Source organism: Caretta caretta, chromosome 8 (genome assembly GCF_965140235.1).
Source record: "Caretta caretta isolate rCarCar2 chromosome 8, rCarCar1.hap1, whole genome shotgun sequence".
In the NCBI taxonomy this organism is placed as follows: Eukaryota; Metazoa; Chordata; order Testudines; family Cheloniidae; genus Caretta; species Caretta caretta.
This window is the reverse complement of record NC_134213.1, coordinates 73,141,872-73,156,914: the sequence shown is the minus strand read 5'-3', so window position 1 is coordinate 73,156,914 and position 15,043 is coordinate 73,141,872. Positions and strand designations below refer to the sequence as shown.

The 15,043-nt window shown below is 37.9% G+C and overlaps 1 protein-coding gene across 6 annotated transcripts in view; it reads left to right on the top strand.

Moving 5' to 3' along the window:
* Positions 1-15,043, top strand: part of PTBP2 (polypyrimidine tract binding protein 2) — a 95,222-nt gene that overhangs the window by 42,425 nt on the left and 37,754 nt on the right. For all 6 annotated transcript variants that reach the window (XM_048860497.2, XM_048860498.2, XM_048860496.2 and 3 more), the window contains 2 exons: positions 11,979-12,151; positions 12,738-12,881. In XM_048860497.2, coding sequence (XP_048716454.1) covers positions 11,979-12,151; positions 12,738-12,881 — 317 coding nt within the window. The remainder of the gene's footprint in view (positions 1-11,978; positions 12,152-12,737; positions 12,882-15,043) is intronic.

Genomic DNA, 15,043 nt, shown 5'->3' with positions numbered 1-15,043 from the left:
CAAAAACTCACACAATGAAGATTAATTCACTTCCATGTTAAACATGAAACAGTTAAGGTAAAGAGAACAGTTCGTCAGGATTTAAGCACATAATCTTAATCCATAACATTTAAATGTGAGATTCGTTTTTTTTAATTAGAAAAGGTACTTAATTTAGTTTTTGTTCCTGTAGCTGACCTCACATGGGTTTACAAATAATCACACACGCTTACTCTCACTTAACTATCAAGTGCCTAATAAGGAGAGAACACCAGACCTTTCTAGGAGTGTTTTCCTGCTAGAAAAAATAAAATCAAAACACATGTGATACTTATAGAAGATTTATTTACATTGTTATGGTTTCATGCATCTTCAGGAAGCTAATAATGGTTAGCTGGTAACATTTTCAACACAGCTTGTTAATGTTGATGGAATTGTTAGAAGCTGATTCCTCGTGGCTATCAAGTCTTAAATTTTACAAGTTATTGGACTCCTGCCCATTGGTTGGTTGCCAGGCAGGGAGTGGAGAAAACATAGGCCTTCTTGGCAAGCGTGGACTGACATCATATAGCCAGAAGCACTATAGTTTCCTTTTCCTCCAGGTCTTAAAGATGACAGCCTGGCTCATGAAAACCCATCCTTAGAAGTTCTTTGGCAAATCAGAATGTGGCACTGTCACTCTGAAATCTCTGACGTCACGCAATGGGGATTGATTGGGTCAACTTTATGCAAATGAAGAACTTTCCCATTACAGTAAATGTTGGCTTGGAAAGTCCCACAATTAATTATTTTATTTTATTTTGGGAAAAAATGGGCAGACAGTCATTCTACAGATCAAAAAAGTATTTTGTGATGCATACAGGTAGAGTCAATCAACTTAGGAAAAGTTGACTTTAGATTCTCTGTCAACAAGGTCACCATGTCTCATAAAGTAACTTAAAAATTTCACAAATAACTCAAGTGCAAAGCTGAGCTTAAAAGTTAGAATTAAAATTATTCTTCAGACATACTGGACCTTCTTTATTTCACAGTTGCTGCTGGCAGTTTAACTTCAGACAGGTTTCAGAGTAACAGCCATGTTAGTCTGTATTCGCAAAAAGAAAAGGAGTACTTGTGGCACCTTAGAGAACAATAACCAATTTATTTGAGCATAAGCTTTCATGAGCTACAGCTCACTTCATCAGATGCATACTGTGGAAAGTGTAGAAGATCTTTTTATATACACACAAAGCATGAAAAAATACCTCCTCCCACCCCACTCTCCTGCTCGTAATAGCTTATCTAAAGTGACCACTCTCCTTACAATGTGTATGATAATCAAGGTGGGCCATTTCCAGCACAAATCCAGGTTTTCTTACCCCCCCCCCCCACCACCACACACACAAACCCACTCTCCTGCTGGTAATAGCTTATCTAAAGTGACTACTCTCCTTACAATGTGTATGATAATCAAGGTGGGCCATTTCCAGCACTACAAAAAAAAAAAAAGGGATTCTAGGTGGACTCCTCCTGAAGGTCAAAACAGCAGACTGGACTTCTACATAGAGTGCTTCCGCCGACGTGCACGGGCTGAAATTGTAGAAAAGCAGCATCACTTGCACCACAACCTCAGCCGTGCGGAACACAATGCCATCCACAGCCTCAGAAACAACTCTGACATCATAATCAAAAAGGCTGACAAAGGAGGTGCTGTTGTCATCATGAATAGGTCGGAATATGAACAAGAGGCTGCTCGGCAGCTCTCCAACACCACTTTCTACAAGCCATTACCCTCTGATCCCACTGAGAGTTACCAAAAGAAACTACAGCATTTGCTCAAGAAACTCCCTGAAAAAGCACAAGATCAAATCCGCACAGACACACCCCTGGAGCCCCGACTTGGATATTCTATCTACTACCCAAGATCCATAAACCTGGAAATCCTGGGCGCCCCATCATCTCAGGCATTGGCACCCTGACAGCAGGATTGTCTGGCTATGTAGACTCCCTCCTCAGGCCCTACGCTACCAGCACTCCCAGCTACCTTTGAGACACCACTGACTTCCTGAGGAAACTACAGTCCATCGGTGATCTTCCTGATAACACCATCCTGGCCACTATGGATGTAGAAGCCCTCTACACCAACATTCCACACAAAGATGGACTACAAGCCGTCAAGAACACTATCCCCGATAATGTCACGGCTAACCTGGTGGCTGAACTTTGTGACTTTGTCCTTACCCATAACTATTTTACATTTGGGGACAATGTATACCTTCAGATCAGCGGCACTGCTATGGGTACCCGCATGGCCCCACAGTATGCCAACATTTTTATGGCTGACTTAAAACAACGCTTCCTCAGCTCTCATCCCCTAATACCCCTACTCTACTTCCACTATATTGATGACATCTTCATCATCTGGACCCATGGAAAAGAAGCCCTTGAGGAATTCCACCATGATTTCAACAATTTCCATCCAACCATCAACCTCAGCCTGGTCCACACAAGAGGTCCACTTCCTGGACAGTACAGTGCTAATAAACGATGGTCACATAAACACCACCCTATACCGGAAACTTACTGACCGCTATTCCTACCTACATGCCTCCAGCTTTCACCCTGACCACACCACACGATCCATCGTCTACAGCCAAGCTCTGCGATACAACCACATTTGCTCCAACCCCTCAGACAGAGACAAACACCTACAAGATCTCTATCAAGCATTCTTACAACTACAGTACCCACCTGCGGAAGTGAAGAAACAGATTGATAGAGCCAGAAGAGTTCCCAGAAGTCTCCTACTACAGGACAGGCCTAACAAAGAAAATAACAGAACGCCACTAGCTGTCACCTTCAGCCCCCAACTAAAACCCCTCCAACGCATTATTAAGGATCTACAACCTATCCTGAAGGATGACCCAACACTCTCACAAATCTTGGGAGACAGGCCAGTCCTTGCCTACAGACAGCCCCCCAACCTGAAGCAAATACTCACCAGCAACCACATACCACACAACAGAACCACTAACCCAGGAACCTATCCTTGCAACAAAGCCCGTTGCCAACTGTGCCCACATATCTATTCAGGGGACTCCATCACAGGGCCTAATAACATCAGCCACACTATCAGAGGCTCGTTCACCTGCACATCCACCAATGTGATATATGCCATCATGTGCCAGCAGTGCCCCTCTGCCATGTACATTGGTCAAACAGGACAGTCTCTACGTAAAAGAATAAATGGACACAAATCAGATGTCAAGAATTATAACATTCATAAACCAGTCGGAGAACACTTCAATCTCTCTGGTCACGCGACTACAGACTTGAAAGTTGTGATATTACAACAAAAAAACTTCAAATCCAGACTCCAGGGAGAAACTGTTGAATTGGAATTCATTTGCAAATTGGATACAATTAACTTAGGCTTGAATAGAGACTGGTAGTGGCTAAGTCATTATGCAAGGTAACCTATTTCCCCTTGTTTTTTCCTACCCCCTCTTCCCCCCAGACGTTCTTGTTAAACCCTGGATTTGTGCTGGAAATGGCCCACCTTGATTATCATACACATTGTAAGGAGAGTGGTCACTTTAGATAAGCTATTACCAGCAGGAGAGTGGGGTGGGAGGAGGTATTTTTTCATGCTTTGTGTGTATATAAAAAGATCTTCTACACTTTCCACAGTATGCATCCGATGAAGTGAGCTGTAGCTCACGAAAGCTTATGCTCAAATAAATTGGTTAGTCTCTAAGGTGCCACAAGTACTCCTTTTCTAAATTCAGACAGCATTTTTTATTCAAAAATCTGGATGAAAGATAAAACTATAAACTCTAAAAAGTAGTCTTTTTAAACAAAATTCCCAGTTGTTGGTACAGTAGTTATATAGGCTCTGTTGTGATTACAAGTGGATGCCTTGAGATATTGCTAATGGTCTGTGAAGATCACCAGTTTGAATCCAGCCTGGTTCTGTAGGGACTGAAAGTTACCGTATAATGGATGTTGTGTGACTGTGTTCCAACTCCTAAATCATAAACTCATCACCATGCTTTTTACTGACCAATTCAGATAAGCCAGGAACTGCATGGGCAGCTATTTACCTGTAAAGAAAGTAGTTCCAGATCAGGTTGAGGCATGTTAGCAAGGCAGTGTATATGGGAAGCTTACTCTGCCACTGTGCTATAGATAAGCAGAGGACTTCATTACCAGGGCTGGAAACTTGTAGGAATGCTAAATCTATATACATTTTTTAAGATGAAGCGTAGAGTTATATGCACAGTACTGGTAAATATACACATTATTTAATGGACTGATATACATGAAGTGTTTGTGTGACCATGACTAAGTGTCCATAATGTTTTCCCCAAAATGTGGCAACCTGAAATGTTAAGTGGCTCTAAAAAGTCTGGGTACATTACAGAGGTGACTGTAGTGAGTCCATAATGAAGTCTACAATAAAATTTGAAATTATAGGAGAGATTAAATCCGTTTTCTTTTATGTTTGGTATTTCACTGCTGAGCTTGGTGTCAACACCGCTTCTGAGACTTGAGACTGAATTTTCAGGAAAGTTAAAAGTAAATCTGTTCACTAGCTCAAGTTAGCAATCAAAAATTATTTCTTTTTGAAATTTAGACTTGCAGTCTCAGCTCCTTTTCCGTTTCCTCTAAGTCAGTGGTTCCCAACCTTTTCTCTGCCATGGCACACCTTGAGCTCCAGGGGCTCTTCCTCATCCTGGCTTGTGGCTGACAGTGGATAGGGGAGGGGCAGAGGAGCTGATCTGTTGCTCATACAGAAGGGGAGGGGGGAAGAGAGGGAGATTGAGCTCTGATTGCTCTGCCCCTGGAGGAGGTGGGGCAGTGAGGCAGCTTCGCCAGCCTTGTTCTCACTTGCAGTTTTTCAAAAAATTCCGTGGCACACCTGTTCGGACCTGATGGTACACCAGTTGGGAAACATTGCTCTAAGTATGCTAAGTGTCTTGGACGTGACACTTAAAACTTCAGGGCCATGTATCTCTTTTAGATATAAACTAATTATGACGGGATCCCCAGGGTGCAGCCAGGGACCGTGGGACTGCTGTGCCCCCTTTAACTCTTTCCAGTCTGGGCCGTCTCTCACAATGCCTTGCTAGTGACAAGCAGCAAGTCCCTCTAGGTGCTATGATCACTCAGCACAACCGCATGTAGAGCCCCCCCATCCCAGCTAGGTTGCATGAATGCTCCCTGAGCCACTCATGAATCACATAGAGAAAGGCATCGGCTGAATCCCACCTGCTCCCACCACTACCTCAGCAATATATCATCTTGCATTGCTGAAGATGAGCGGTGCAAATTTATTAATTGGTTCACCGCTTCATCAGTGGAAAGTGGATATACACCAGCCTTTGCAAACCTGAGTACGTTTGCCACACACTTCAGGCAAACTCACTGGTAAAGATAAACAGTAAAATAAGTTTATTGACTACAAATGATAGATTTTAAGTGATAAGCAAAAAGTCAGAGTTAGTTACCAAAATAAAATAAAATATAAGCACGCAGTCTAAACTCTCAACTTTATTAGACTGGGCAACATCTAGATTAAGCAGTTTTTCTCACCCCACTGGATATTGCAGTTCATAGTACACAGATTTCACCCTTGAAACCTGGGCCAGTCTCCTCTGTTGGAGTCTTCAAGTCTTCTCAGTGTCCTTGTTGCTTGCAGCATAGGTGGGGGAAGGGGAGGCCAAGCATGTGGCCACTGTGTTCTGTTTTATACCCTTAGTCCATGTGCTTGTAGAACACAAGTACAGGCATGTTTCATGGGCATTGCTGCGTCTCCCAGGCAAGGTTGAGCAATTCCCCTGATGTGGCCTCCTGCAGATGAGTCATTGTATTGTAGCTCCCTTGCTGAACAATGGCTGGTGATGTCTGTTCAACAGCACCCACCTTGCTGTTGGTTACCTACCTTGTCAATCTGGGTGCCTCCCAATCACCCAGCATATTTTAGTGAAAATCATACAACACAATTCTTATAATTTCAAATACATTGGTGATACACATATTTAGATATGATCTGCTGAAAGACACTGTTCTAACCTTTCCCCTGATACCTCACATGGCATGCTTTATATGCAATATTACAATTACATGCAGATGAGGAATATGGGGGTTACAAGACGCTCCTCCAAGGTATAGTAGATCACACATTTTATTTAACTATTAGATATTTGCATTGTTTAGTTTCAGGTAAAAATTTGTAATAAATGTGATGGTCTTAGTCATGGTCAGTTATTTTAGTTATGCTTAATGCATTTTCACTAGTGACATTTTTTTTCTATATCTGTATCTTAATGTCAAACAGTAAAAATTCAGTTTTCATCTAAGGAATAGCTAACTCTTTTGAAGAATTCTGTGTGCAGTATTAATACAATAACTTATCTCCACAATTGCCTCATTCTGGGAACCTATTTGTGCATGTGAGAGATCCTATTCCCAGTTTCAGGCTCTTTATCAGACCTATTAAAATTAATCATCCATATTAAGAAATATGCTAGAATATTTAATTTACAATCTTAACAGGATCATTTAATTATGCATCCAATATAATACAGATGTTTGTAACATAGTGCCTGACAAAATTAATTTTCATGTTTCCATTCAGCTGAAAATGTGAATCTTGATTTATTCAGACTGATGAATACAGAGGGGGAAAATCCCAATTTTGACTCTTTTGTCCTTTCTGTGTGAGGAGGTCATTTTGAAGAAATTGAGGCTATTTGAGTTCACCAGTTGTATTTATCAGATTTTAGCCAATGAACTAATACCAACTGTTATATTTGTGCATATATACAAGAGAATTATAGTTAAGATTGAGATGGTAAATTATAACTCCTCAAGAGAAACAATAGGTGAAAGTGTAACTTTTTTTTAATAGACAGGTATTCTTCCAGGGCATAAACCTTGCCCAAAACTACACAGAAGTTGCTATGGACTAGGTAATGTAGGCTGAGCAAATATGGGTAAGGGAACTGCTGGGCATTTACTGTAGGAGGAAGAAAGAGAAAATGTTTTACAGTGGGTCACTTGTATCACAATATAGCAAGGAGATGTCTAATTTTTTAAATTTAATTTTCAGATTAAATCTTCAGTTACATCTCAGTTTTTCACAGTAACGTTAAATTAAATTGCCATACAAAAGTTTTACTGATGGATTACATTTTTGTCTAACATAGATTGTTTTGACCTCAGAACACTTACAAAATTGGATTTTTTTAATGCTTCAACAAAAAAGGAAAAGTGACTATTCATGGTAGTGTTTTTTGTTTTTGTTTTTCAAATTTAGCTATTTCCAACATGAAGTTGGCCCATTGTTCATTGCTTGGTATTATTCTGGGCTTTGGGATTCACTGTTTTCTTTCTAAAGCAGCTCTGACTTCTGAGTTGGCTCCAGGACGGTCTCTGCAGCCTGTATGATTGAGAGCCACATGCTCCAGATGATCTGTCATCTATTGGTTGCATTTAACATGGCTTTTATTGAGGATGTGCGTGATTCTCTGTTCTTTGGATCTGATCCCTGACCCTCTTGGTTGCTTAAAAGAAAGCTAAGTGGTTGTTTTGCCCTTCATAGGAATTATCAATACCTTGCTGAAGGAGTGAAAGGTCCTGACTATTCTTAAACAGGCAACTTCAAGAATTCAGTTTATGCTAAATAAACAGAACGTTTCTAATCTTTGGGAGGGGATTAAGCAGCAAGGAACCTTCTGCATCTACTAGACTTAAAATAGTAGCATATGTATAGCACGCCCATCAATCTCTTAAATTGTTGCTTGTTATTCAGCATCTTGGGGTTCTGTGTATAGATTTGGAAAAGTGATGACAGTATTTTTGAGAAGGGGTGTGTATGTGGGTTTATTTTCTTCAGTGAAATTCCAAGCGATAATCATTTTGTTAGCTATTGTAGAGATTACTTTTAACTAACAGACTACTAAATGGTATGTAACTGAATATTGAGTACATTTTACCTAGAGAGAGCTTTGGGATTTTCCCGTCCTGTAGATGTGTCTTTTGAAGATGGGATTTGTTTGGAATTGGCAACAGGGATAATACAAAACAAATAATTCAGCTTAGTAACAATGATCGTTTGGATAATGTTGGCTTTTCCACAGTGAGTTGCAGATATTTTTCCTTTGAACATTAATTTTTATGTTGTCCAGAAAATTAGCAATGGGGGAGGAGGTTAAACTTGATCAGTCTTTTTAGATCTGGTGAAAGTTAGATTTCATGATGATACAAGCCTGTGGGCAGTCAGCTATTTAAAGTGCCAAGTACTGTAATTGTATTTTTTGGCAGAATTGAAACACTGACATTTCTCCTGGCTTGCCCATATTTATTTACTTAGCCTGTTGCATCAGGGAGGACCTTTTATGCTGGCCTGCTGTTTCCTTAATCCATCTGTGATTGAGATGAGCCACAGTACATAATCGCTACAGCCACTCAATAGTTGATTACGTAGGTATACCATTGTTAAAATGACTGAACATTTTCTAACAATAATTGAGTTTACCTTCTAGTGGTTTTGAACAACATCTGTTTTTTCATGTATTAAAATGGGATCATCATTCCCTTTTTCCCACAATATATCATTGGGCTTTATCTCCTGTTGAGAAGTATCATTTAAAATGGTAAGTGAGAGACTATGCAGAGTAAGGTGGAGAGGTTTCCTTCAGTGCTTCTAATAACAGTTTTGAAAACTGAATGAATTTCATATTTTCAAACTCAATATTTTTATTTTGAAAGTTCACATTAATATATACTTCGTAAAAATTTACAAAGGGCAGTGTTACTCAATCCATGACTCAAATAAAACACATTGCTTTATGCTGGCTGGCAAAGAGAGCGAAGAAGCAAGACATCACTGCTTTCTGTTAGCAGGTGAAATTAGAATTTTTGAGAAACTGCATGTCTTATCTGTTGGAACTCCATCCTTTTCCATGAGATGTTGGGTAAACTGCTTTCTGTTGTTACATGCAACAGTCTCCTCATTTGATGAGCTGAGGTGGAGACAACCATCCATTTCTCACTCTGAGCCACAAGTTAAAGGGAATCTCTGTATGTGTTCATTTTAAACAGTCAGCAACCTGGAATTTCTCACAGAGTATTTATGTAAAGATAAAGTGACCAGAACAAAAGTTCATTATTATACTTAGGACTCTAGATATAACTCTAATATCAAGCAACTTCAAAGTGTGGGGAGGGCAAACAATCATTTGAAAGGCTAAAAGTTTGTACATTGGGTTTTAAATCTAATCTTAAATTTACCCTTCTATTTCTACAAGATCAATAGAAACTGATAATTAAAATATGTACAAATTAATGTTAATATAAAATTATTATATTTCCTTTAATACGGTGTTTCCAAAGTGTTTTGTATGTATCCTTGTAGATTTGTGAAATACTAGCTGGAGATGAGGGAGTATGGACTGATCTCTCAGTTGTACTCCCGAGTCCCATATTTCATTCTCAGTCCCAGATTTCATATTCCTTAAAAACAAATAAAGTTAGTTTCTGGCTGTTCTGGTTGCTAAGAAAACATTCAAAATGAGACATTTTTTAACATATGCAAGGATCTCTGCCTGAGTTTGCAGAGAGCCTGAAATGATAACTTTGAGCTGTGAACTGCCCTCAAATGCCAGTAATATTAGTTTAAATGTCAGCATTGTTAATAATGTTACTGCTTATTAAAACATGTAAGAAAGGAGAAAACTATGTATGAAAATCTGAGTGACTGCTAAACAACAAGCTCTTTCATCCTATCGCTAACTAATTTAAAAGTACATTGGGTTGTTTGGTATAAACAAGAAATTTCCACTTAGATGTAACAAATATAAAACAATCACTGGTAATTAATACTATTGAAAACTTGAAAATCTTCTTCCAGTTTAAATAATAAATAATTTTATGCAAACATTTCTTAACATCCCATATTGAATATACTTTTTGTTCTTTAAATAAAAATGTAAAGATGTATTTTAAGATGTAGCTTAATTTAATAAAAAAAATTAAATTATGGATATGTTTTTAACACATGGTAGGACTGAAGGGAGCACAATAGTTTTCATTTTCCTGAAACTTTCAGAAGTTTGACAAATGCTGTTTATTATTATAGATCAACAATTTGCATATTTCTGCATAACTGATAAGTCTGCACATAACACACATGAAGTCAAATAATACTTCCTGGAATTACTATCCGTGAAGTGATACTTAACGCTTTCCTTACAAGACTTCAAGCCCTTAGAAACAACAAGTGTAGCAGCAACTCCCTGCTGTTCACATTGAGAGAGCCTCTTTATGGGCTGGCATAGAGTCCACCCATGGTGCATAACCCCATCTGTCAATGTGTCAAAATAGCTTTTGTTAACACAGTCAGGAAACTGGACTCAATAGTATATAGTCATAATTAGTTATAATGAAACAATGTAACTTAATTTTTTTTTTTACATTTTATTAAAAAAATGTCTTTTATGCTAAATTTTCATAGAATAATCTTGATTTTTTTTTAAACTTGCTTAATTTCATGAGTTTTGCCAACTTAATTTTTATTCATTGGGGGGGGGGAACCCTATAGATATTTTTTTCTTAGCTCTGGTATTACTGCTTGTCCTATTAGTGAATAATTCTCTGTGTAGATACCAGAACAGCTCATGGCCCCAGTTGAAGGGTGGAAGGATCCCAGAGCTCCAGCAGTGAAACAGTCCCACAGCCCAAGCCCTGTGAGCCTGAGTCGGCTGGTATGGGCCAGCCATGAGATTTTCTTTGCTGTGTAGACATACCATAAGAGGTCGGGGCAAAGCATCTGCTACTGTGTGGATTCTCCCTTCCCACTTCATCATTGGGGAGTGCCACTACTGGAATACTGCATCCAGTTCTGCTGTTTACATTTTAAAAAGGATGTTGAAAAATTGAAGAGGGTGCAGAGAAGAGAGAGAAACAATTTTGAGGCCTGGAAAAGTGCCTTACTGTGAAAGACTTGATCTCAATCTGGTTAATTTATCATAAGAAAATGAGAGGTGATAGGAGGTGTAGGTGGGTAAGTTTTTTTGTGCAGGAGGTCAGATTACATGATCCTGATGGTCCCTTCTGACCTTAAAGTCTATGATTAGTGTATAAGTATTTTCACAGGGAGACTATAAAGCACTACAGGGCTCTTTAATGTAGCAGAGAAAGGCAGAACAAGAACCAATGGCTGGAAGTTAAAGCCAGACAAATACAAATTAGAAATAAGGTACACATTTTTAACAGTGGAGGTTCATTGGGACAAATGAAGTGGAGGGTTCTCCGGCTTTTGATGTTTTTTAAATCAAGACTGGATGCCTTATGTGTTTAATCAAATACAAGTTATTGGGCTCAGTACAGGGGTAAGTGAGAGAAATTCTATGGCCATTTTATCCATGGGGCAGACTAGAAAGCCTAATGGTTCCCTCTGACCTTAATATATGAATATAATGCTGTAAGACTGAGAGGCTACCGTCACCGCTCTGAATACTTGAAGATGGCGGACTTCTTCATTATCTTCCCTTTGTGGAATTCTCCAACAACAACTCTTATTACTCAGGCTGGGCTCTGAGAGGATTTTTTTTTTTTTTTTTTACATAAGTGCCTGCCTATCGATTTATTCTAGGTCGTCATCCCCCCCCCCCCCCGCCCCACACACACATATCAAAGTGAAATTAACTGGACTTGTTTATCAATTACATAGGTTTTTCTCTAGTCCTCTGGCAATCACATTTGTTCTCCACAAACTTTGTCATATGATCTCTAGCAGTTTCAAATTTTCATCCACTTGTTAGTTTCTTTAGAAATTGTAGGTAAATGTTAAATGGCTTTGCTGACATGAGTGGGAGGGTGCATAGCTCACATGGTGACTTGAATATTTAGCCTCAAGTACAAAACGATCTTATTTGAAAAGTTTGCTTGTGTAGATATTTTCTAAAATACTACTGACTTATAAATATGAAATGGAGTTTAAAAATGTCTTTCAGCCAATGGTAATGACAACAAGAAATTCAAAGCAGAGGATAAAATGGATGGAGCTCCTTCTCGTGTTCTTCATATCAGGAAATTGCCTGGTGAAGTGACAGAAACAGAAGTTATTGCTTTAGGCTTACCTTTTGGTAAGGTAACCAACATCCTGATGCTAAAAGGAAAAAATCAGGTATTCTTCTTGTTTCAGGGTTCCATTTATAGTACAGTGACTAAGTATTTTCTCATTCCAGATATACTGGTAAAATCTTACTGAGATTAATCCAGATGTAAATAATTTAAAATGAAAAACCTTGCATTCTTTCAGTTTGTACTCCTCTTCCATGTGCTCCATACTATTTCTAGTCTATTTTGTGTTAGAAAGCCGTAAAAGACTAATAGTTCAGAGCAGATGACACTCAAAATATATGGCTTTCAAGCTAACCATTTAGGCCAGCCTCTTCAAAGGTATCATTTTATGTGCACAAACCCCAGTTTGCTAAACTGGGCAGACATAAAATGATGTCTTTGAAGATATGGGCTTTATTTGCCAACTACTGACCCATTCCAGAGAAGTGGGGGGTTTGGTTTTTTGTTGTTGTGTTGGTTTTTTTATTTTTTTTTGTTTTTGTTTTTGTTTTGTTTTGGTTTTTTTTTGGCAAAACATGAAAACTAGAAATCTTATCAAATCCCTGCATTATGTGAATGTGTTTTATTCTAGCAATACAAAGTGTAGTGTGTAAATACTATTATTTTTTTTTTTAATTCTTACATTTTAGGCTTTTTTGGAGCTGGCAACAGAAGAAGCAGCTATCACTATGGTTAATTACTATTCTGCTGTGACACCTCATCTTCGTAACCAACCCATCTATATTCAGTACTCCAATCATAAAGAGCTAAAGACTGATAATACACTAAACCAGGTATATTTACTGTTATGGATTATAACAAATGCATAGAATAGCAAATTAAGTTTAGCATACATTCAACTATACACTATGTAGTCATGAATATATTTTTGTATAAACTAAACTTTATTTCTGATAGCTGCAGTTTATTGTGATATTATAAAAGACACAGTTTGGAATTGTACACGTTGCAATTATATGTTAGAATTTTATTCATGTATTTCATGGTTAATTGTTTCTAATTAAATTTGAATTTTTTCATAAAATAAGTCTTAATATTGATTCTTGGTTTAGAAGTTACATAACTAAAACTTTGTTTCTTGGTTCTGGCATTTGAGAGTTCAGTACCATATGGAATTGCCCTAACACTAATGCAGAATCCTACTTCCAGTGTTTTGAATCATAAATTCAATAGTTTTATTAACCTCAGTTTGTTTAGTCTGCTCTTCCCACTGTACAATTTCTGAAGAAAAATGCATTAACGATCACCCTGGGAAAAATGTATTCAGTAACTGAGAATTTTGTTGTTTGATCTTGGATGTGTGTAGAACCTATTATTCTTTCAAAACAGTTGTAATACACTTTTTTAATAGAACAGGGAACTGTTTCAAAGATAACGTAACGGGCAGTAAAGGTCTTCCTAGTATTTGAGGTTGCTGTAACCTACAAAGAATGGGGAAAAGAAGCATTGACCCTTCGTTGTTCAAATGCTAATATCTTCATGTTCATTTCTTGTGTTCCCTTTTCGATCAGACTAATGCTGTCTGTTGTGACAATCTACAATTTCTGTTACTCTCTTGTCATACTTAAGTCCTTTTTGATATAATAGTGTGTTAATAGCAAATTTATTTTTTTAATTATGTTTTTAAGAGAAGTTTTCTGGAAACTTCCCTGCTTGATAGTTTTGCTTTCTGCTAAAATTAAGTTTGGTATTAATTTCCCTGCCTGGCACTACAAACATACTAGATCTTTTGGATCTCTGAGTATTCTCCTACGCATTAAAGAAATATTTTAGATTGTAAGTATAAAAAGTGCCAGCTGTAAGAAATGAGTACTTAAAGGTAAATAGAATGAAGTTTGTAAAGGGAATGATAAAACATTACGCCAGCATGGGCAATATGTGGTGGATTCATGTACAACTTTAAACAGCAGGAACACTATCAGTCATGTATTTGCCTTTCATTTTCTTTGGGGTCCTGTGGCAATGTCCTGCCTGCTTCAGTCAACCGTCTTCTGTTCTGATGTGATGCTGTCAGCCTTTTGGCGTATCCTTGCTTCCATACCATCTTTGTTTTAGCACTAAGTTGGCTCAGTTTTGTAAGCACCCTTTATAATAAATTAATTGACAGTACAATGCTGTAAATATTCTGTGACATCACCAGCATGATGGAGCAATATACAGAGCAGGAGCCAGTTGGGGATGGACATTGTCGTACCTGCTGGGAAAACTAAAAAGGAGTTGTTGATGGGTCATGTGCAGATTATCCTATTAAGTCTGGTCTGGTGGGGAATTCACCACATAATTTTGTTACCCAAATTTGTAGGTTACATTTGAAAGCTAGGCAGTTTCATTTTTAAAATGGTCCTTTCCTTACATTCACGACAGAGAAATGCAAAGAAAATGAGAGGATCAGTAGATTCATTGCAGAGATAAAATAGGAGAAAAGTACAAATGGTTAAGCTAAAGGGAGGAGAGAAGGAGCTGTAATTAGAAAAGGTAGGGTACCTTAAACAGCCAAGTTTTGAACTTTGAAAGTAAAAACAAGTTGCCTTTATGACTCTGTGTGAATTTCCCATGATTGGTTGTCAGCAACATGGTTATCTATGGAAAAAGTATAATCACAATAGGTTTATGCCTGACTAAAAGAACAGATTTAAAAGTCATTTGAATGTTTCATGTCATTTTAATAATTTTGTAAAGATATTTTGTCCTAAAAGACATGTAAACACAACAACAAAATAACATTAAAGTTCGGATTTAAAACAAACATTTTTTACCTTGTGTGCTGCAGTACCTAGGCACAACTAGGTGAGTTAAGAACAGAATGACTGCCATAACTGTGAATCTCCTTGATTGTCAGTTTGTCAGAATGAAATGTTTTAATATAGACTTTGTATTTTTATAGGCTTATGTATTATGATGTTCCTAGGATCATAAGGTGAAATAGTCAAATGTG